The 20911-nt window shown below is 39.6% G+C and overlaps 1 protein-coding gene across 5 annotated transcripts in view; it reads right to left on the bottom strand.

The window, feature by feature from the left end:
• Positions 1-20911, bottom strand: part of ABCA4 (ATP binding cassette subfamily A member 4) — an 84592-nt gene that overhangs the window by 9075 nt on the left and 54606 nt on the right. For 3 of the 5 annotated variants that reach the window (XM_027786536.2, XM_027786533.2, XM_027786534.2), the window contains 21 exons: positions 20242-20419; positions 18755-18886; positions 17891-18030; positions 17062-17199; positions 16620-16807; positions 15748-15838; positions 14938-15143; positions 14468-14516; positions 13681-13922; positions 13129-13253; positions 11795-11893; positions 10573-10762; positions 8400-8494; positions 7283-7315; positions 6037-6142; positions 5839-5913; positions 5230-5399; positions 4083-4260; positions 2530-2645; positions 677-824; positions 43-166 (listed from right to left, as the gene is read on the bottom strand). In XM_027786536.2, the coding sequence (XP_027642337.2) occupies positions 43-166; positions 677-824; positions 2530-2645; positions 4083-4260; positions 5230-5399; positions 5839-5913; positions 6037-6142; positions 7283-7315; positions 8400-8494; positions 10573-10762; positions 11795-11893; positions 13129-13253; positions 13681-13922; positions 14468-14516; positions 14938-15143; positions 15748-15838; positions 16620-16807; positions 17062-17199; positions 17891-18030; positions 18755-18886; positions 20242-20419 (2823 nt within the window). Of the gene's footprint in view, positions 1-42; positions 167-676; positions 825-1512; positions 1666-2529; positions 2646-4082; positions 4261-5229; positions 5400-5838; positions 5914-6036; positions 6143-7282; positions 7316-8399; positions 8495-10572; positions 10763-11794; positions 11894-13128; positions 13254-13680; positions 13923-14467; positions 14517-14937; positions 15144-15747; positions 15839-16619; positions 16808-17061; positions 17200-17890; positions 18031-18754; positions 18887-20241; positions 20420-20911 lie in introns of those variants that run through there. The other 2 variants (XM_027786535.2, XR_008749032.1) reach the window with 2 other exon arrangements.

The raw sequence follows: 20911 nt of genomic DNA, 5'->3' as shown, positions 1-20911 counted from the left end.
TATGCAATGCAGATATAACTTGTGCTTACTGGCTTAACTTACCAAACCTGGCATATACTTCAGTCACTGCTTGGTTCATGGCCAAGTCAATGAGTCCACGGCCCAGGCAAAAATGTGGGAAGACAATCAGTACATTTTTCAATGTTTTATTGAACTTCAGCAAAGACTACAAGAAACAGAAACAACATAACAAGCAGCTGAAACCAGACTTCTTTAATATATGATTCTATGAATTTACCTTACTTTCTGTTTTTGATTTTGAGTAGCTAATTATGAAATTATTATTGAAGTTGGAACAGCTGGCTCCAATTGGCTGAAGGGATATTCTGTACCATATGATGTCACACTTAGCAGATAAAGCTGGGGGAAGGAGGAAAAAGGGGGGACATTCAGAGTTATGGTGTGATGGAGCCCTGCTTTCCTGGAGATGGCTGAATGCCTGCCTGCTGACGGGAAGTGGTGAATGAATTCCTTGTTTTACTTTGCTTGTGTGTGTGGCTTTTGCTTTACCAATTAAACTGTCTTTATTGCAACCCATGAGTTTTCTCATTTTTACCCTTCTGATTCTCTCCCCCATCCCACTGCGGGGAGGGGAGTGAGCGAGCAGCTGTGTGGGGCTTAGTTGCCAGCTGGGGTTAAACCACAACAACCAGGTGTCAACAAAAATATTACTTACCGGGTTATTTTCAAATAACTCCAGGATGAATGTAATGGCACTGCTGTTGATCCCCACAAAGAGATTAATACAAGACAATGCAACATAAGCAGTGCTAGGGACATTGAAGAAAGAAGCAGCGGGGTACATCATGGGAATTACTGCCCATCTGCATGCAAAAGACAGAAAAACTATGACAACAGCTTCTCAGTATTCTCATGTCAGTTGGTCTAATGAAAACACAAAGTTGAGCCTTCTCATCCCAAGTGTAATGAAACAGCGTAACCAACAAATACCACTACAGCACTCTTTCCCTGGTTACTAGATAAGTTTTTTCTGCTTAGTCTTTTTTGTTGTTAAAATGCCGGGCAATAGAAACTGCTAAAATTGAGAAAGCTTAATGCTGGCAAGGTTGTTATTATTACCCCAGATATCTTTGCCCATCTCACTGGATTGCACCCCAGGAGGGAGAAACAAATGTTAGATAAAGCAGATAAGACGCGCTGCTTTGCTAGATACTCCTCAGCCTTTGGAAATGCTCAAAGAAATCAGAAACTCTGTACATTTTTATATTCTTTTCTAACTCCTCTACCATTGTTTTTTTACTCCTGATTTGGAACTTCCTGTGCCATGATTTCTGGGACATAGCAAATGTACATGCAGCAGCACAAGAAGAGTATTCCTCTGGAATAAACTTACAATACTTAGCAATAATCAGTCTGACTAGAAAGAATTCAGTAACAATAACCTGAATTGCTTAACAGGAAAATACACATGTGGTCAGAAAGAATCATCCTAAGTTTCCCACTGTGACTGCAGCTGAACACAAGGGTTAACATACAGTTCTATTAATTTACCTTCTTTTATGTTTTCTATTCAGAGTAGGAAATCATGAAATTATTATTGAAGCGACTGCCATGTGATTACATTTTTTCTGAAAATTTCATCTTGGTAGATGCTTTAAAATATGCAAAGACATTTTAAATGTCCATCCACACAGCCATGAAATACTGTATTTAAAAAAAAATATACAGAGCCACAGATAACTTATAAAAGATACCACTGTTGCACTTTAAAAAGATATAATGAAAAATTAAAACAAATGGATGTTCTGATAGCATTTTTTAACATTGGGTATTTTACAGAGATTAAGTGACGGTAATGTTTTTCATTTTCTTAGGATTTTCATTCAAAGAACACAAAAACTTCAGAAAATTAAAGGTAGTCTGCCCAGAAAAGAACTGTTCCCTCTTAGGCTTAATTTGTGATATACATAGAAGGATGTGAAGCACCTCATTTCTCTCTTCAGCTCTAGAAATAGATCTAGTTGATCATTTTGCCTAGACTACATCAGCTGCAGGGCTATCAGGAAAATTATTTTATAGATAAAAATATATTACCACTAATTAAATGAGAGAGTGAATTTCAGTCAGCCTTATAAAATGGTATTTTACCAACACAAATGCTCATTTGAAGGGAAAAAAAAAAGTCTTGAAGACTCAGTACTCTCTGCCTTTCAGTTAAATGCTGAAAGATACTTGAGTATTGGCTGTCAATGAGGCAAATGAACAAGCGCTAAATTCCTACACAATGTACTTATCAGAAAGCAGCAAACCGAACAAATATATTTTCCTGTAGGGATCACACTTAATGCTTAAAAATCTAAGGCACTGATGATAAAATCTCCTTTACAGCATGTGGCCAGAGTGTGTAAATATCCTGGAGGAGGGATGGAATCCATTTCTAACCTGTATTGCCCCCACTCAGTTTTACTCTTTAAAGCTGGATTTCTCGAAGCACAGAGCTCAATAGCATGAAATCATTTCCATGTGAAATACAGGGCCCCACATGCAGGAATAACCTTGAACACTCACCCATACAGAAGCAGCAAGGCAACAAGCACAGGGAGATTAGTCGGAGAAGTGTATGCTTTCTTGTTGAATCCAGCAAATATAACCACAACCATTCCAGCACTCAGTGCATAATTGACCTGCCACATCACAGGGTGAAGATCAGTGTGTAAGACCTGAGACAGTCTGTAAACATACCCAGATCCTACACATTATTCCAAAAAGATTTTGAATTGAGGAACACTGGAATTCATGAGCTAGACTAGTCACCCTCATGCTTTTGGATCAATGGGTCCCTGGCATCACTCGACATCTTCTTATCAGACTGTTCAACAAAAATACAATATATATTGCTGTTCTTTAGATTATGGTTTGGGAGCCAATTATTTCATGGTCCTGCTGGCAGGCTGCCTGCAGAAAGAGGCCATGCATATGCAATGGAAGTGCAGTTTCTGATGGTGCAAAAGCTGTTTAGGAGGGAAAAAGCTAGTCACTTGAGCCACATTCCTGGGAGGAGGCTAAAGCAAGTATGCTTGGCCACTGCTCTTCTCAGTTTCTCTGTTCGGTATTAGTAGTGCTAGCCTACTGCAATGCACAGAGCTCCCCATGCAGAATGGAAGGTGGCATTTCACAGAACTGCCAGCACCAATCAATACCTTTGCATCATGCTATCAAGAGCCTCGGTCAAGCAGAATCCATGTCAAAGAAGTAGCTGGGAGGCTGCGCTGACCAGCAGGGGACAGGAATTCAGAGAATTGCTTCTTTTCCCTCATTTACTAAATTAATGCTTTGCTTTACATTCCTCTGATAGAGCACCTTCTGAAGCTTGAAGAGGTTTGGGCTTTTCAATTATTTCAATATTTTTCCCCTTTTTTTTTTTTTTTTTCTCTCCAATTCCATGTTCATGCTTTTCTTATTGCATAAGCCCTTGGCTGCTCTCTTTGTTGAGAAGGCTTGGCTAGAAAACAAGCCCCTTGCTGTGCATCAACCAGGCAAAGAATTTGCTCCTTTGTCACAAAGTGGCCTGAGGAGTAATGGGAGGGTAGCTGAACCCTGACTAAGGAAGCCTGGGCCTGTGGTCTAAATCCTTTTGGAACAACACAGATTAACATGATTCAGTGACCTAAACAAATACATTTATGTAATTTTAGACACCCTAGAGTATTTTCTCTGGCCTCCAGTTACTGTTCCAGCAGCCCGTGAAACTCCTCCACTTAGATTTCCTGAATATCTTGAAACATGTTATGGTTCTTCTAGAGGACAGGAGTGACTAGCATCATGCAGGCTTTCCCCTGCTATGGGAAGTTGTACTTTATTATGCATTCAGTTCTAAGGAAGGTAACTCTAAGATTACAACCATTTCAGCTTCATTAGTTGAATAATGAGTTGGGCACCCAACAATTCCTACATCTGTAATTAGGAGGTCAAATCCTTAGCATGCTCTCTGAGAAACATTTAAAGAAATGAATGCTTTGCAATGCTCAGCATCACCCTTCACTCAATTCACTGATTAGTCCCCAGTTCATGCAAACCCAGGAATAATTGCAGGCTATGAAATCAGACCAGCCGTTACTTACTATGTCCCACATGAAGTTAGTTAGCCAGTAGATTGCAGGGCTCACACCACTGATGAACTGTAGATGCTTGGCTTTCGTTACACGTTCTTGAATCAGGTATAAAACATAACTGGCTGGTATAAAGGACATGGCAAAAATCACACAAATGGCAACAACAGCATCCACTGAAGTGGTCAGCCTAAAACAGAGCACAAGAAGCGACTGTGAGCAAGGGAATGGATGCAACACAGCACTATAGTAGCATTTGGGGAATCTGGAAGGAATTTTAAGATCTAGAAGTAGCAACATTATTTTGTAAGTAGAAGACCTTTCCGATTTCAAAATGTGCTAGTGTATTTCCCAAGTTGTGCTGGGTACTGTAGCTAAGAAACACGGATGATGGTGGTACCATTTCCTGATTTTTTACTTTCCTTCATTCTCTGGGACAGTTCAACTCCTATATATATCTCAGTTTGATAGCCTTTCCTTTATGGTGTGTGTCAAAATAGACATTAAGGCACAACAGTCAAAGTGTTCTGGGTGCTGGGAAAAGAGGGACTCAAGGAGGCAAGTTGCAGACAGTGAGATGAAGTGCAGATCTTGCTAAGGCAGAAGCTTTCAGTTTCACTGAATTCTGAACTTAATAGAAGACAGGAGTGGGAAGTCATGTTTTCTTAGGGGTGTCTTTTTCAACAAATTATGGCTTTTAGATTCTGGAATACACCAAACCTACCACATGCCATTGAAAATAAACCTGTGTGCTGTCCTTGACACCAAGATGGAGATGGTAGACTACTGTCTACCTGTAGTCAGTTAAGGGCAATTTCTGATTCTTCTTGGGATTATGATCTCTGTGTTATTTCAGAAGTAGGTCTGTTGGCTTTTGAACATGAACAGACTTCAGAATCTTTCAGAATCAACAGAAACATGTAATCATGTATAACCAATGGTCATAGCTCCTGCATGGGATGGGAATGAACTCTTACAGGAATATAAGGAGACAGAAAAGAATAGATTGCATATCTAATTCTCCATCAGAATGAAACTTCATGGAAAGGCCTCCATGTTCTGTCAACTGAACTATTTCTCCTCAGAGTGTGAGTACATTGGAGGTGGTAAGCTCCCAGGAGAGGAAGGGGTAAAAGCTAGCAGCAGAGGACAGACTTACACAGTGACTTCAGAGAGTTGCTCCTTAGTAAGGTTGAGGGGATGGTTTATAGCAGTGATCCCATACTCCTCAGGGGCTTGGCCAGTCCGCAGGTTAGCTCTAAGGATTGCATTGTTGGCTACATTGATGAAACTAACCATAGCATGCCAGCCTTTATTGTTAAACCACACCTAAAAGAGCCAGAAAGCACAGATTCATTACCAGAAGCCTTCACTAATAACCCTGAGCTGCAGGAGAAAACTTGGCTGCCTTTTATCTACTTTGGTGGGCATTGTCAGCAGGGAAGAATGCACCACCAGGAATTCATAGCTTCTAGGCACAGTCCAGCAGGAGGAGCTCACAGCCCCTGTCAAGGGATTTTGTAGAAGCACATTTTAAAATTTAACAGAATGTGTCCTACTCGGAAGTATTTAGGACAGCAAGAAGTACTAAGAACATGGTTAAAAAATCTCACATTAGAAATAACTTGACATTATCACTGTATCCCTTCTTACTTATCATTAGTATTTCAGCTCCTCTTGCATCCAAGAATGCCACTACCAATAATGTCACAACTCAAAGTCTATGACAGAAAGGACTATGAGTTAGCAGACTACTTCCAGAAAATACCTTAATATTATCTTCAGTTTCCATGTATTTAAGGAAATTAGAAATTTCTTTAGCAGCAGCCAGTGAAGTTTGTCCCTAGAATAAAAAAGAAAAGGCTAAAGATCAACTGTCTGGGTGCAATCTGGTGCTGCAAGTTTTCAGCTTTGTAACAATTCTTTACTAAGGGGACCAAAAAAACCCCAAAACTATCTTGCTTACTCCTGTCACATTCATCATTCGGCCAAGATCACTTAAAAAATTGACAACTTGATCTCCAGAAACATGAAGGACTGGGAGCCTTCCTCCTGTAGAAATTCCTCCGTATCTAACAAGAAAACAGTATCATCAGTCACTTTACCACAGACACAAAAATCTGTACATTGATCCACTTAATGTAGGTTTGATTTCTATATATCATATAACTAATGTATAACTCTCCGCTCTTTTCTAACAAGTTGTATTAGGTCTTTATAGGGCTTACAAATAATAGTTCTATCAGTTTCTGAGAGGTTCATGCTACGATTCTGAGAAAATTATTATTTAGATAAAAGATTTGGAGAAAACAGTTATTTCTATGGTGCAAAATCTTTAAATCAAGATAATTGACTTATAACTGTTTGGACAGCATGAAGGACTGAGGACAGCATGGACCTCAGTTAAAATTTCAGTTGCCCTGAAAGGAGCAGGGATTCACCTATGCTGGTGCCAGCCAATACTCCATAATGATAAATACTATTGCACAAGGTGAACCAAAGTCTAATCCCATAGAAAGTAATGTCTGCACATGAACAAGCAGATATTCTATGAAGGAACCAGTCATCTGTCTACTACCTTCGAAGTGAATTCCTACTGCTGATGAAAAACTAAGTATGTTCCTCAAGGCTAATTAGTCACCTTTCTAAGCTTTGTATCTACAGTGTAGACCATCACACTGGCATTAGCTGATGCCTCTACATAAGCGTGGAGTACTAGTGGAGTCTGTTTTATAACTACTGTACATATTCAGAGCAGGGATGAGGAGTTGTTATTGTTACTTCTATATTTCATAGGCTAGTGTCTAGGTCTCATCTTACTCGTGTCCTTGTTTTGGAAGGCTCATATTTTTCTGCTCCACTTTGAAAGAGCTGCATCAGAGCACTATTGCAATGTAGTGCAGTATTGTATTGTAACTTTCCATCACTCAGACCCCATTAGTCTGACTCTTGTAGATAATAAAACTGTGACAGTTCCATTGTGTGCCTCTGACCTTCATCCTTGTGGGATTAGTCCAAACGAATATAACCCCTTGTCTTTATAAAACCCTTGCTGACTCCCAACCTATTTCCCACTAAAGCAATCACTTTGTTATATACTATCTGCCACAATTCCCCTTGTCCATTCAGAGAAACATTGTGAAGCTCCATGGTTAAACACAAATTCCTTGTTCCTTTTATTTACAACCATAATCTATGAACTAGTTTCTTACCTTCTTTCATTGACCCAGTATTTGCTCTTCAAGCTGAAACAGACAAAGAGAATCCTGTTTTTTAATGCACTGAACCAAAGTCAATGGTATTGTCAGGCTTAAATGGAAATTAAAGGTGAATTAAAGGTGAATTCCTATACTTTGCAGATCTCCAGTTCCCCCCAGACAGCTTCCCCCCCTCGCCCCCTTTGTATTGTCTTTCTTTTTTTAATTGCTGCCTATTACTTTAAGTTGTGGGGTTGTCAGGACTTCTGGTATTCCCTGCAGTGGGTTTTTGGATTTTTTTTGTTTTGCTTTGGTTTCCAACATGATTCACCTCCAGCTCATACAGAGATAAGGAAGATTTCTGAAGTGACACATACTGGCTTTATCCTAAATCCGTAATGAATTGGTTTTAAAAGATGTATCTAAAGCAATTATGACATATGCTAAGAGGAATCAGTCAAAGGCAGCCAGCACATAGCTAATACAACAGAAATTTCAAGAACTCTGCTGGGAATTGAAAAGGTGGCAAGGTCTGAATCAGAAATAACAGGCGATGGACACTGCATAGCTAATTACTAGGCACAACACTCAGGAAAGCTGAGAAGCTATCAGTACGATAGATGTATCTATGTAACACTGTCCTTTGGCTCTTCAGCACTTCTGGGAAGCAAGTGATAGTTAACAGAGGCAGATAGTCATGCTGGTGTGGCTAACAGTCCTTCTCCTTTGGCTCTTCAGCACTTCTGGGAAGCAAGTGATAATTAACAGAGGCAGATAGTCATGCTGGTGTGGCTAACAGTCCTTCAGGGACGCAAACTGGTATCTCTGCAAGGCAGTTCCCCATGCTGTGCAGAGGCATCAGTTTTCTCACCACTGACAGTTACCATTAAGATGGCATTCCATCACCGCTGCAGCTTAGCTCTGCCTATAAAGGAGTAGCCAATTATACAAATAAGTATAATTAAAACAATTTAACTCCTCTAAAATGGGCATCTCCTTACATCAGTAATATGGACATGATGCTCAAGTCTATGCAATACTGTGGCAAATCAGGTGCTGTGTTATTATTAAATAAGAATGTAAAGGCCAGATACAAAATACCACATCTGAAAAAACAGAGATTCATCCCTACCTCCCTTTTATCAAAGTGGGATATGTTTTCACCAGAAAATCTGAAATATTTCTGTGGGTCAGGTCTTGAAGAATTTCTGTGCTGTGCTGTACTCTCTGGAAAGAAAAGAAAACCTAATCAATCACAGTAAACTTTACAGTCTCTAAAGCTATTAAGTAAGTCTCAGTAAAACAGCAAAAATAGTTTTGACTTAGAGGAATTGCTTAGGTTCATACTGTTGCTGATAGTGGGTCATTCATTTTCTAGCCCAAAATTCATTATTTTACTGAGATTTCAGAAGAAATCATGAAATCACAGAAGTCTGTGATGTCTGACACAAAACAGCTGCACTTTACTCTGAAACTTGCCCCAAATTTTTACCTCAAGTTGTAAATCATAGAAAACTACCTTATCTTCACTGGGACCTCAATTTATTTGAAAAGCTTCCTTCTTTCACAGTGAAGATAAGGTAGTTTTCTATGATTTAGCAAGTTGAAGTAAAAATTAACATGAAAACTTCACCTTCACTAGCAAATTAGATGCTTTGAATGAAAACCATGCCTTATGACACCTTTGTGAGCTTTTTGCAAACACAGGGTCCCGTGAAATGCAAAAGCTCAAACTTGCTGAGTTTATCCCAAGGAAGAATATACTTTAAAAGGTTCCCGGGCGGTTTCAGAGGGCAAAGCTTGCAACCTGAAACGACCTAGAAAGTAAGGCTAATGAACTTTCCAGAAGTTCCTACATTTGTCCACAGAGAGGCAGTACCGGATGACAGAAGTTGAGCCGATTCTTGACAATACACAGGAAGACGTAGCATCATAGTGCCTTCATTAAATAAGCTGTCTATGCTCAGACATACTTCACTATTATTTACTTCCCTGGAGACTTAAATGTGTTTCTTCCTGAAAAGTTATATAAAATTATCATATCCTGCAAAATTATCAGGATAATATTATGATAAAGACATTTCCCTTAGACTACTAGAATCTCCACAAACAAACAAACAAAAAATTAATTTTGCATCCTACTTGGATTTGAAGTTTTAGACTAAATTTCCCTCTCAAATACACTAGCATGCAATTAGCAAAATTCAACTTTGGCTGTCTGTTGGATCGGAATTACTTGGAAATGAGAAATAACTTGGGATGCTGTGAATAACATCAGACTATAATCTCTTTATTATTTCTTTTTTTGCTTCATAGACAGGAATTCTAGAGATACGTAAACAACTTTTCTTTGTTGTTTTGCGAATAGTGGTAGATAAACCAAAGCAAGGAGAATCAGTGTTTTTAAGAGATTGTGTCATAGATTTGGCTTCAGAAATTTATCAAGCTTGTGACATTAGTGGTAAAACTAGAATGACTTTAGTCATTTGGCTGTTGTGTGCAGTCTGCCAAACAGGAATATTTAAGTTGAATGGGGTGCATGGTGACACATGAAATTAGCCAGCTAATTACTCTGAGAGTGGCTGTAGTTCCATTTTCTTTAACTTGTTAGAAAAACATTTAGAAAATGTAAATACTAACAGGCTACAATTGTCCTTAGCTCCTCAAAAGAGCAAGCACATTTTATAAAGGGCACTACTAAGATTATTCATCAATAGAAGCAGGTGGGAATGTAGGTCTCATCTCTTCATATAGCATCAGTGGTTATTAAACTACTCATCTTCATGCACATCTAACGAACACTCATTAGGATTGCTTAGAATTTTCTTTCTAAAAATGGAACCAAAAGGCATGTAAAAAAATGATTATTTGGGGTTGACTCAATATTAATTTTTCCAATTTTTTCCATGTTTTTCAATTAATGACATTTTTTCTTTCCTTCCTTTCTTCTTTCTCCCTTCTTCTCTTCCCTTCTTTAAAGAAAGGCAATCTTGCAAATAGAATTGTTCTCTGAGGCAAAAATAAATAAATAAATAATTTGATAAATTGTTGATTTTTTTTTGTGATTTTCTTCTATATGAAAAGTTTGTAATTTGGATGAAAATAGTAATCACATTTCATTTAGATGTGCAAGCTTTTCCAATACCTTTGAAATTTAATTCCAAATTCCAGCAATTCTTGTTCCCTTGGAAATATACTCAGCTCTTTTCACGTATATTGGCATGGCAAGGTACTTGCACACTAATCCCTCCTCCAGCACTTGCCATGAAACTTTTCTACAAAGATTTATGGCACAAGGACACAACCTGTGGTGGTGGGAGGCCTCCTGCGCCTGCAGGGCATTCTGGCAGCATAGTGAGTTTCTTGTCAGTGCTGCACTTGCAGGAAGGTGATGGATTCTCAGGGCTCCACTTTTGGCTCAGCAGGAGCCTGCTTAGGTTAGGATGAACAGAAGGTGTGTTCCAGGCAGTTGGCATATTATTGCATGGGTAGTTTCTGTGTAGAAGAACAGATTCCTTAAACTGTGCAGATATACAGTTCATGAGAGCTCACAAATCCACAAAATCACAATGCTTTCAACAGATATTCTCCTCTCAGCCCTCATCCTGTGAGTTATGAATAATAAGAACATTTTAAAGTACTTGGTAAACATGAACAAATATAATCTCCCCCTACATCTCTGCCAAGTTCACTGTCTTCAGCTTACAGATAGGACACTGAAGGAACAAGGGGACTGTGTTAGACCCATCGGTACATACAAAATCTGCAGTGGAGACACATCTTTGTAAAGAAACTACCCTTCTCCTTGCTCATGCAGTATCTTTTCTCTATTTTTAAAACTTTCCTCTTTGCTCCTGCTGTAGCAGGCAGAGGAGAGGAATCGGAAGAGAGAGGAGAGGAGAAGACAGCCAGAAGAGTCAAGCTGCTGGATATCTTGACTAGGAGAGAGGCAGGAGAAAAGGAGCAAGTGGCAAAGCATAGCAAGCCAGTGACAAATGCCTCCAAAGCACGACTCACGAGCAGGGTAAACAGGTAGGACAACAAATGTTAAAGAACTCTAGTAACACTTCCCTCACTTCACAGTGAGAATAGCTTCAAATTGTGGAGACTGTTCTATTGCTACTACACAATCTGAGCACCTGCTGAAGCTACTGCTTCCAAACACACCAGGGGGAACAGGAGGAACATGAGGGGACTCACGTGGGAAATGCCAGAGAAGCTGTGAAGATTTGGATCTGAGCCCACTGGCCTACTGACATAAATTTCAACGTTGCTAAATGCTCAATACAAGGCTACATGAGCTGGTTTCCAGCTAGGCACATTGAGCACTATGAATCTTTCTTAATTCCCTGGCACTTGCTGTTTGTTTGTTACTTTTGACCCCGTATTAGATATTATTGCCAACCATCTATCTGAAGCATTGGTTCTAGTGAAAAGTCAAGACAATTCATACTTGTTTCACTACTCAAGTTCCACTAGTAATATCCTGCTAGAATCTTGTTCAAGAGAGATTAGCTAGCAACTTACGGAAGAGGCTGATTCTTCATGCAGCGATTTCCAAATCCTGGTTTATTCAAGAAAGCATTAATGAGGGAGACCATCTGCTCACTGCCGGGACGCTCATTGCTAAGGGAATAAGATAGGACTTTCTCTATCAAATTTTCTTTCAAACTATTCTACTGGAATACACATAGCAACTGGTGAAGGACAGCCATATGGCAGAAGCAACTGCATCCCTACAAATGCTGATAATGAAATTATTTATTTATGCAAAACCCCAGAATCTTCCAAGAAAGTGAGCAGGCTAAAACCTGTTTCTCCAAATATTAAAGCATGACTTCTGAAATAGTCCTATAGCAATACTCTCCAAAAAGGCTTGAATCCACATTTCTACCCTCTCGGCCCTGTCACACTCAGTAATTAGAAGATGAAAAACATATTCTGCATTTTCAGTTGCTGAGGCCAAAGAGACAAATCTGCTAATAGTGAAGTGTCTGCAACTAACAACCTAATAACATTAGACTACAGACTGTTGCTAGTGACAAGTGTTATACAAATAAAAATATCAGGATCTGCTCCACACACTACCAGGTGTATATTAAATTAAAGTTTCATGTCCATTTTCTATATGAAACTCGAGGAAAATGCTTCAAAATTACTGCCTTCAGTTTTGCTGCTTTCTGCTAGTTGTGATCGAAGACTTAAACATTTTTTATATATTTCCTCTGCACTGCATGTTTTGACTTGGCCCAAGTTCAGCTTTGGAATATGTGGAAGTGAAGGTGAAGCAGGTGTTCAGGAGAGCACAGAGGAATTGTGAAAAAAATTCTGACCCAGTCAAAGGATACTGTGAGGGGAGAAACTGTTAAGCAGCAGCATTAATAACACTTGAGCTCTGCTTTCACCCTGTTTCCATAACTTTGTCCGAATAGTAAGTATAAATATATCTACCACAGGTCTGCAGATAGGCTTGAATCATTTGAATCATATTGTTCTCTAAGATTATGATTACAGGAGTAGTTCAACAGTGTATCAGAAACAGTCAGATTTCTCACTGCCCTGGATCTGCTGTTAGGTAGTGTATGTAACTCTGTAAGTGTTGAAGTCATGAATTCAGGTAGGAAGAGAAGAGTCCTAAAGGTAGCAAGATATATGAAGGACTATTGGTTAGACATACTAGCAGCTGTATTCTCAACTTGCACCAGTTTCACGCTGTTTTAAATCTGCTGATTCCAGTGGAGTTAATCCTTTTTTACACCACACCAAGTGAGTACAGTAAGACAGGGGCCCATGATCTTAAAAAATAGGGAGAAAAGGGTGTATATATGACAGATGTGCTTTTACTCAGTGATTCCTCTTACCTGAAGAAAGTAAACTGTTGTCCATAGATCCAAGGGTGCAAGGTTAAGGCAGGATATTCTCCAAATGGAGGAATAATTACTGTAAGTATTAAAGACAGCAACACAAAACTACCAGGGAGAACAGTCTGCAGGGAACATGAAAAAACCACATGGTTATTAGATATATGAAGTGACACTGTACACACCTCATAATATATATAAACGAAGGAGGAACAACAGGAGCACACAGGTCAGAGCTGGTTTAGCTCATGAACACCAACAATTTACAATTCAGTGCTTTCAGTTAAGATTCTGGTTGTCACAGAAGTGTATTATGTTAGAAATAAAAATGCTGGACTAGTAGTGACTGAATAGTGAACTTGGTGGAGTGATAGACTCTAGGCAGAAAGAAACAGCATAAGAAGCAGAAGAGCTGGAATCATAATTAGAACAGTCAGGGACATCGTTACCCATTTGCAGCACCCCTGTTGCTTTGCATAGAGACATTGTTGGGAAAGACAGTGTTGAGAATGTTGTAGGAAACCATCAAAAACAGCAAACATCAGTCAATACCTGGGCTAGGAAGTCCTTGTGGCTGCGGGACGCATGGTGGAACCGTTTGATAAGCAGTGCTTTGATCTGCTGATGTACAAGCTGAAAACCTTTATACTGCCGGGACCCTTTGCCTTCATTTTGATCTCCAGCTATGCCTACTGGCATTCGAGAAGTGCCATTAGTTTTCAGAGCAGTTTGTTCAGCTGGTTTGTCCTCAGCAGAAGTTTTATCAAGAGTAGAACCATTTTCTTTAGTGTCTTCTAGGTAAAGATGAAAAAGGGCGGAGAAGACACTTTATCTTCCACACGCGAAGGTAGCACAAACATTTTCATGATCTCCAGATTTTACCAACTGAATATATCACATCACCAGATTGCTTTACTTACAAGTGTTGCACTGTGTCTGTATCTGCTAGTGGCATCATATAAGTTAACACTCCTCTTACTCCAGCAGGATGAACAAGTGAATCGTGTATGTAGACTATGGACTAATGGTCAGCAAGGTACTTTTCATAAAAATTACTAAAACCATTGGCATTTGGGGGCTTGACACTCCACTTTTATTTAAAGAGTTAAGAGCCTTATCCATTCTAAATAAAAGTCTTTCTGCTGACTTCATCTTGTTTCTGAGATATCATGTCAGGCCCTGAAAACAGGTATTTGCTGACCAAATTTTTTTTGGCAAAACCACCATACAAAGACCGAAAGTTCTGAGACTCCTCTTTACATGGCTTTCAGAATACAGAACAGTCCCAAGAAAAGTTTATCAAACACTGTTTATCAAATGCTGATTCATGGATCTATACCTGCTTTTGGCACTCCAGGGTCAGCTTCTGCTGTGACCTTTAGGAAAACCTGCCACAGACAAACACATCTCATGGTTAGGAAAAGAACAGGTACAATAACCTGACCTCTGGAACACTATCCTTTGATGTAACAGGAAAAATTTAGATACCTTTTCAGTATTCTTGCTTATTACAGAACCCGAGGTCTCTTATGAAATAGCTCAAAAAATAAAGAAAGGAACAAACTAAGATACAAAGACAGACAGATTTCAGTCTAATGAGTGATTCACCACAAGGCTAACATGAGGTAAGGCTTGGATCCTTTCTCTATGCCCATCCCAAAGACTTTCTGAGTGTGCCACAGCATATGTGACTAGGTTTTGAAGGGAACATTAGGAATTAGGATGATTAAAAATTTAAGAACAGGAACTGTCTCAGAAAACATTTTGGGGACTGATGGTGATCAGCAGGTATTTTAGTTTGTCTCTTACCTCTTCAAGCGGTGTGTCTGAAACTCCAAAACTGCTGAGTCCAAGGTCATCCAATGTTTCCTCCAGTTCTCTGAAGAGACTGGCATAAGATCTCTGTTTAAAGTGTTTATTGGGCAAAAGGTAAATGAGTTCTTGTCCAATGCTTTCAATTAATTTTGCTTCTGGGATATGATGATGAATAACTTCTGCTAGCTCGTTCAGATCTCCTGTGAAAAGTCAAAACAGTGTTTAAAGAATGAATATTTAAGCACGATTTCAAAAGCTGTTGTTTGCACTATACAAAAGGGGACTGTTATATTACATAACTCACAAATATCTCAGTTAATTCTGTACTAGACTGGGCTATATTGTTAATCGTGCTCTGGAACTATGTAGCAGGAAACTATTTCAGGTCTGTTAATAATGCACAACAAAATCATCAGGAATATCTACTTCAGTTCTTCAATTATGTAGAAAAGCCAAAACATTTTTTCTGAGAAAGCCAATTTCCTTTGCTTTAGATATGTTTCAGTTTTCATTAACAAATTACAAATTTTGGTACAGAGTAGTTAAAACTCAGTCTGCACTTCTAAAGCACACAAACTTCCAATTCATCACCTGTGCCTGAGACCACATATACATCAAAAAGGGGCAATGGTAATCAAAAGCACAAAGAAACCTTATTAAATTTATGTTACAATACAATACAGATGTCAGACATGACACAAGTACTGAAAAAGTGGGCCTCAGCAACACTGATCTGTAAGATGAGATTGCAGCATAACTGGAGACACAGCTATGCATTGGAATGCCAAACATCCCAGTTCTTACCATCCAGTTCCTGCTCTGGAGCTCCTTCTTTATCCCTGTGTGCACAGCTGGAGCAGGAGCAGGAGCACTGAGATCCACAGCTACAAAATGACTAGCACGGACAAGCAACAGATACAAAGATAAAAGTGCTTCAGATACATGCAAAACAGGATGTAAGGGTAGTTCAGTCTCCGAATGGCTTGAGTCAGTGAAAAATATGTCGTATCTGGAGCATCTTGAGCATGTTATACTGAAAGTCATCTGAGGACTGGATTAAGCAACGCAGAAAACATAAATCAACCTGCACAAAGCATATCTGTCTGTTCTAAATTGCATGCAAAACACCTGGGGAAATGCGATCATCAGTGCCCATGAGTATACAGATCATGATACTAAGAATAGAAGCACTACTAATAGCAGAAGGAATCCAGATCCCTGCTTCTCAAGCTGTCCAAGGCTGGTTTAGCTACAAATTAATGTAGACTCTTCAGGTTACTCTTCAGTAACTGAGCTAGTTACTAGACTACACCATGTTTCCAACCAGTGTACTGCAAAGGCAAACATCAGAAAGACTTGTATCTGGACAAAGGCAACTTGGTTGGTAAAAGTTCAGACGCGCTTAACTGACAAGAATGAACTACAAACCACTGAGGGCTTCAAATCCACCTATTATTTTCACCTGTCTGGCTGAATACATATTTAGAAAACCAGAGAAGATTTTTACAGAGACTCAGGTATCCATATAGTTTCCTGAGGTGTCATCAAATTTTCTCATTGCTTTCTTCATTTTTAAGCCTCAGGCAGCACTTAACTGCTTTCTACCTTGGTGCAGTGCATGAATACGAATAACTGTTTTTCAGATTACATGCGCAGGAAGGGAGCTACATACTTACTGAAGCCCTTCCAGTTCTGGTGTTTCTCATCTTGCGAACAAGAGTGAGATAGAAGCCAGACCCAAAGCGGTTCTTTAGGAATACAGGAGAGCCTGCGCAGAAGAGTCTTCCTTGGGATATGATGGCTACTCTGTCTCCAAGGATGTCTGCTTCATCCATGTGATGGGTTGAAAGGATGATGGTTCTTCCTAGAAGGAACAAGGAGGAATGTACAAGGCATGGAATTTCTCTGGAACTCAAAACTGTGCTTAGTTTTTTGGCAATTAATGCAGGGGTTTTCTGCACCACAGCCAGGTCCCAGGTTGCCACATCCATAGGTATCTGTTCAAAGAATCTTGTTTGTTTGTATTCTTATCCCACTACTCATGACAGCAGGCACATGCTGCATCTATGACGGGTTTTGAAAGAAAAACAAAACAATTTCCACTCTCAGATCTGTTACCTGAGCGATACTTCAGCAGAAGATCCCAGATAGATCGCCTGGAATATGGATCAACTCCAGAAGTGGGCTCATCCAAGACTACCACTTTCGCTTCACCCACAAAAGCAATGGCAACAGACAGTTTCCTTTGCATTCCACCTACCAGAGGACAGACACATCCAGGAGTCTGAGATGAGATGTATGAGTATGTGGCAGGGATGTAATCAACACTGCTTTTCAGTGCAGGGACAAATCGATACAAGTAAAACAAAATCATCCTCAGACAAATCTTTCTACAATGTAAATCAACACTCACATTCTTCTCCTGAAGTTCAGAACAGCTCATTCAAAATTTTATTATTTTTTAAACATATTTTTCATCAACACATTGCATTTTCTGCTTCTGACAAGAAGCAAAAGCAGGAAGGTATGTGAAACTAGCCAACTTTTATAGTTGCAATCAGGACAAATCATAGAGTATTGTATTTGGAGTACTGATCGAAACAGTAGAGCAGCATGATAGTATAATATTTCATTTGCCTTGAAATAATAGAACATTGTATTTTGGTTTTTTCTTACATTGATAGATTATATTTTTTATATAGTCATTTAAAAATAACAGCTTTAAGTATATTTGAATTTGTTGTGTATTTATAAGAAACAAGCTTTAGGGACAGGTTGTGCCAGCTTTACTATTTGCACAGTCCTATTTACTCTTCAAGAGTAAAGACCTCCCCAGTGCACAGTGATATGTCAGAATATGGCCTCAAACATGTTATTCAAACAGTAATTGCCTAAAGACAAAGAAAAGGCAACAGAAAAAAATATCTTAGAACAATCCTGTGGGCACCTGACAAATTCTGAGCCTCTTCATTCCTTTTGTGGGTGAGGCCTATGTCTTCTAGCATTGTTTCCAACTCTTGCTCAGCTTCATCCCTGGATCTCCCTTTCAGCTGAGAATAAAACAAGATGTGCTCTGCTACAGTAAGGCTGCAAAATGAGACAGAAAGGCACCAAGGCAATTGAAATGAACAAGATTTTTTTCCCAAGCAGCCATAAATTCATTCTAGCTTTATCTTGCTAAAGGAAGAAAAGCGGCTTTAAATCTGGATCACAGGTCTTTGGTATCAACACACTTCACTCAGATGTCACAAGCTCTTTCTCTGCCTTTTCAAAGCAGAACGTGCTACTATAGGAACAGGTATATCAGGCCTCAAGCTATCCATTTATGGGAATAAATGGGAACTAACACGAGCTGCATTAAGGAAAAGAGTCTGCTGTTGAGATGAGCATGAACTGATGGCAGTGAAGCTGAAAATCACCTGAGAAGGTAGTAGTAGATGGTCGGGTGGTAGTGCATAATGGGTGTAGAAATAGCCTGCTACTGTGCTGTTGGCTCAGGTTTTTTTTGCTTTAGGAGGCCTAAATCATAGTGCATGAATCCCAGCCTGAACTCCTGCTAACCCACAGTGCTACAGAAAACACCAGGAGCACTGCCATTTTCCTTGGAAACTTTGTTCCCAGCTAAACGATGCAGGAGAATTCTACTGGAGAAGGGTAACACCTACACTACGTCTGCGTTAAAGAGCTGGAGAATTGCCTCTGAGATACATCTGCTGCCAGCACAGCGAGAGAAACAAGACAGGCTTTGGGGATGTGTCAAGCATGCAGACTGGGACCCTTGTTCTGAAAGCTAGTATGGACTGATACTTACTGATTGAATAAGATGTTGTACTGGGGGCACATGCCTAATCTGTGCCGAATGGAGTCCATGTGAGTCTGAATATCCAGGCCGCCAATCAGCACAGTTCCAGAGGTGGGTGGGAAAAGGCCTGTCAGTATCGACCTGGGAAAATAAAATGAGGAAATTCCCACTCCCCTATATTTCTGTGCCAGATTCAGAAGATGCATTACATCATTCCACTAGATGGAGCATGATGACTTCTTACTATGAGTCTTGAAACAACTCCAATTAAAAGCTTATATAAAAATACTCTTGCTCTGCTACAGTGAGAATCTTGTGGCTCTGCTAACGTAATTTTTGATACACCTGTCTGTATGGTTCTGGCATGCATTAAAAAACTGTTTGAGTCAGCTTCTCTGTTTCAGAGTAGTTCAGCATACTACATCACCCCCATGTACAAATGTGTCTAAAATGAAACCTACTAGGACTGAGATAGAGAATAATGGTTTGAGGTCTCTAGCCATGCCGATTCATGCCCTACACTTTCATCTTCTGTAAAATGGAAGGGGGCCAAATGTTATGCTGCAAATGGGTGGAACCTGTTACTAGATTTTAATGAAGAATGTTTTTTTCAGTTCTGAAAATTTCAAAGCAATAGAAATTTTTATTTTTATCAAGAGAACAGAAAAACAATAGAAAATTTACAAAACATTTCAGCAGATTAGAATGTTTTATTTTGGGTTGAACATATTTCTTGCAGAACAATTAAAAAAATTAAAAGGCAATTTAAGGTGTGTTTCAAATAAAAGTCTCTTTAAACTGAAAAACCTAAAGTGTTCTGCTGGGAAAAATCAAAATGAAACACTTCATTTCTTTCAGCATTTGGTGAACTTGTCACAGACTCATGAATTGTTTTGTTCACCAATTGATCCTATTTTGCCAAATAAAGTTCTGCCTATGTATGAAAATTAAATGTATATGTATGCAAATTAAACATTCCTAAAGTCCAGCTTCCCGAGACACTGGGGTCTAGGATTAGAGAAACATTTTATTCTGGACATGGATCTTGCATATATGTAACCATTTTGCCTAAAGAGGGCCTATATTTTGTACTCTTTTCCACACAGACCAAAAAGTCTGACTGAGTTCAAGTCAGACAGAGAAACCAAGGACACAAGGAGTGCGGTAGCTTTCAAATCTTCAGCTCTTTCAGCCAGAAGATCCTTCTCCCTCTTCATCTGTTGGGAACTTGGCCATGGGAAATTAATTACGGGGGTTGGGGGGCGGGGGGATTACTTCCTTCTCTCTAGACTTTCACTTGTTTTGTGTCCCCACTGCCTCCCTCTCAGGGTTTTAGTTAATCTCCTCTTTGCCTAGGGGCAGCATTTCCCTTCTGGAAGAACCTTGATGTTGCGTGTCAGGCTAGCTGCAGAGGTGGTAGAGGAAAGAGTGGAGAAGACTTCCTCAGGACAGCAACAGAGCACTGCCCTGGATTTGCTTCTAAAATACAGACTTACATGGTGGTTGTCTTTCCTGCTCCATTGTGACCAAGGAAGGCTGTGATCTGGCCCTCATAAAAGGTGATATTCATGCCATCTACTGCTGGCTTGGGCCTGTTGGCAAAAATCTTCACCAGGTTCTGAATGCATACTCCTGGAATCAATCCCGTTGGCTCAGGCTCAAAGAAGGTATTTACTTGAAAGGCAAGAAATCAAGAATGAAAAAAGAATAAAAGCACATGTTTTAATCCCAGTTCTGATGATGACACATCAATAAGTGCAGAAGCAACAGCACATACCCAGTAAAACCCAGCACCACATGCCAGGGCCAGGTTCTCTAGACACACCGGTACCAAACTGAGGCAAGATTTCTAACTGCAGTGCAATTTATTTAGATCCACCCACGTATCAATGACAGGAGAAGCAGAGCCCAGAACTGTAATGGTCTGTGGAGAGGTAACTCATTGGATCAGGTGAAGCTGAACATGCTTTCTGTTTTCATTGTGTAGCAGGAAGATTATTTGGGATTGTTGTCTGTAGATACTTAGATAGGCTGAGGGATTACATTAAACAAGCAGCAAGTTGCCTTTCTAGCCAGGCTGAAATCTGCCATTCAAATCATTTGCCCAGCTGTGCATTCTTTTACCATGATGCTTTAAAAAAAACAACATTTGCCTTTAATCCTGGT

The sequence above is a fragment of the Falco peregrinus genome, chromosome 10, assembly GCF_023634155.1.
Source record: "Falco peregrinus isolate bFalPer1 chromosome 10, bFalPer1.pri, whole genome shotgun sequence".
Classification (NCBI taxonomy): domain Eukaryota; kingdom Metazoa; phylum Chordata; class Aves; order Falconiformes; family Falconidae; genus Falco; species Falco peregrinus.
This window is presented reverse-complemented; position numbering and strand designations above follow the sequence as displayed.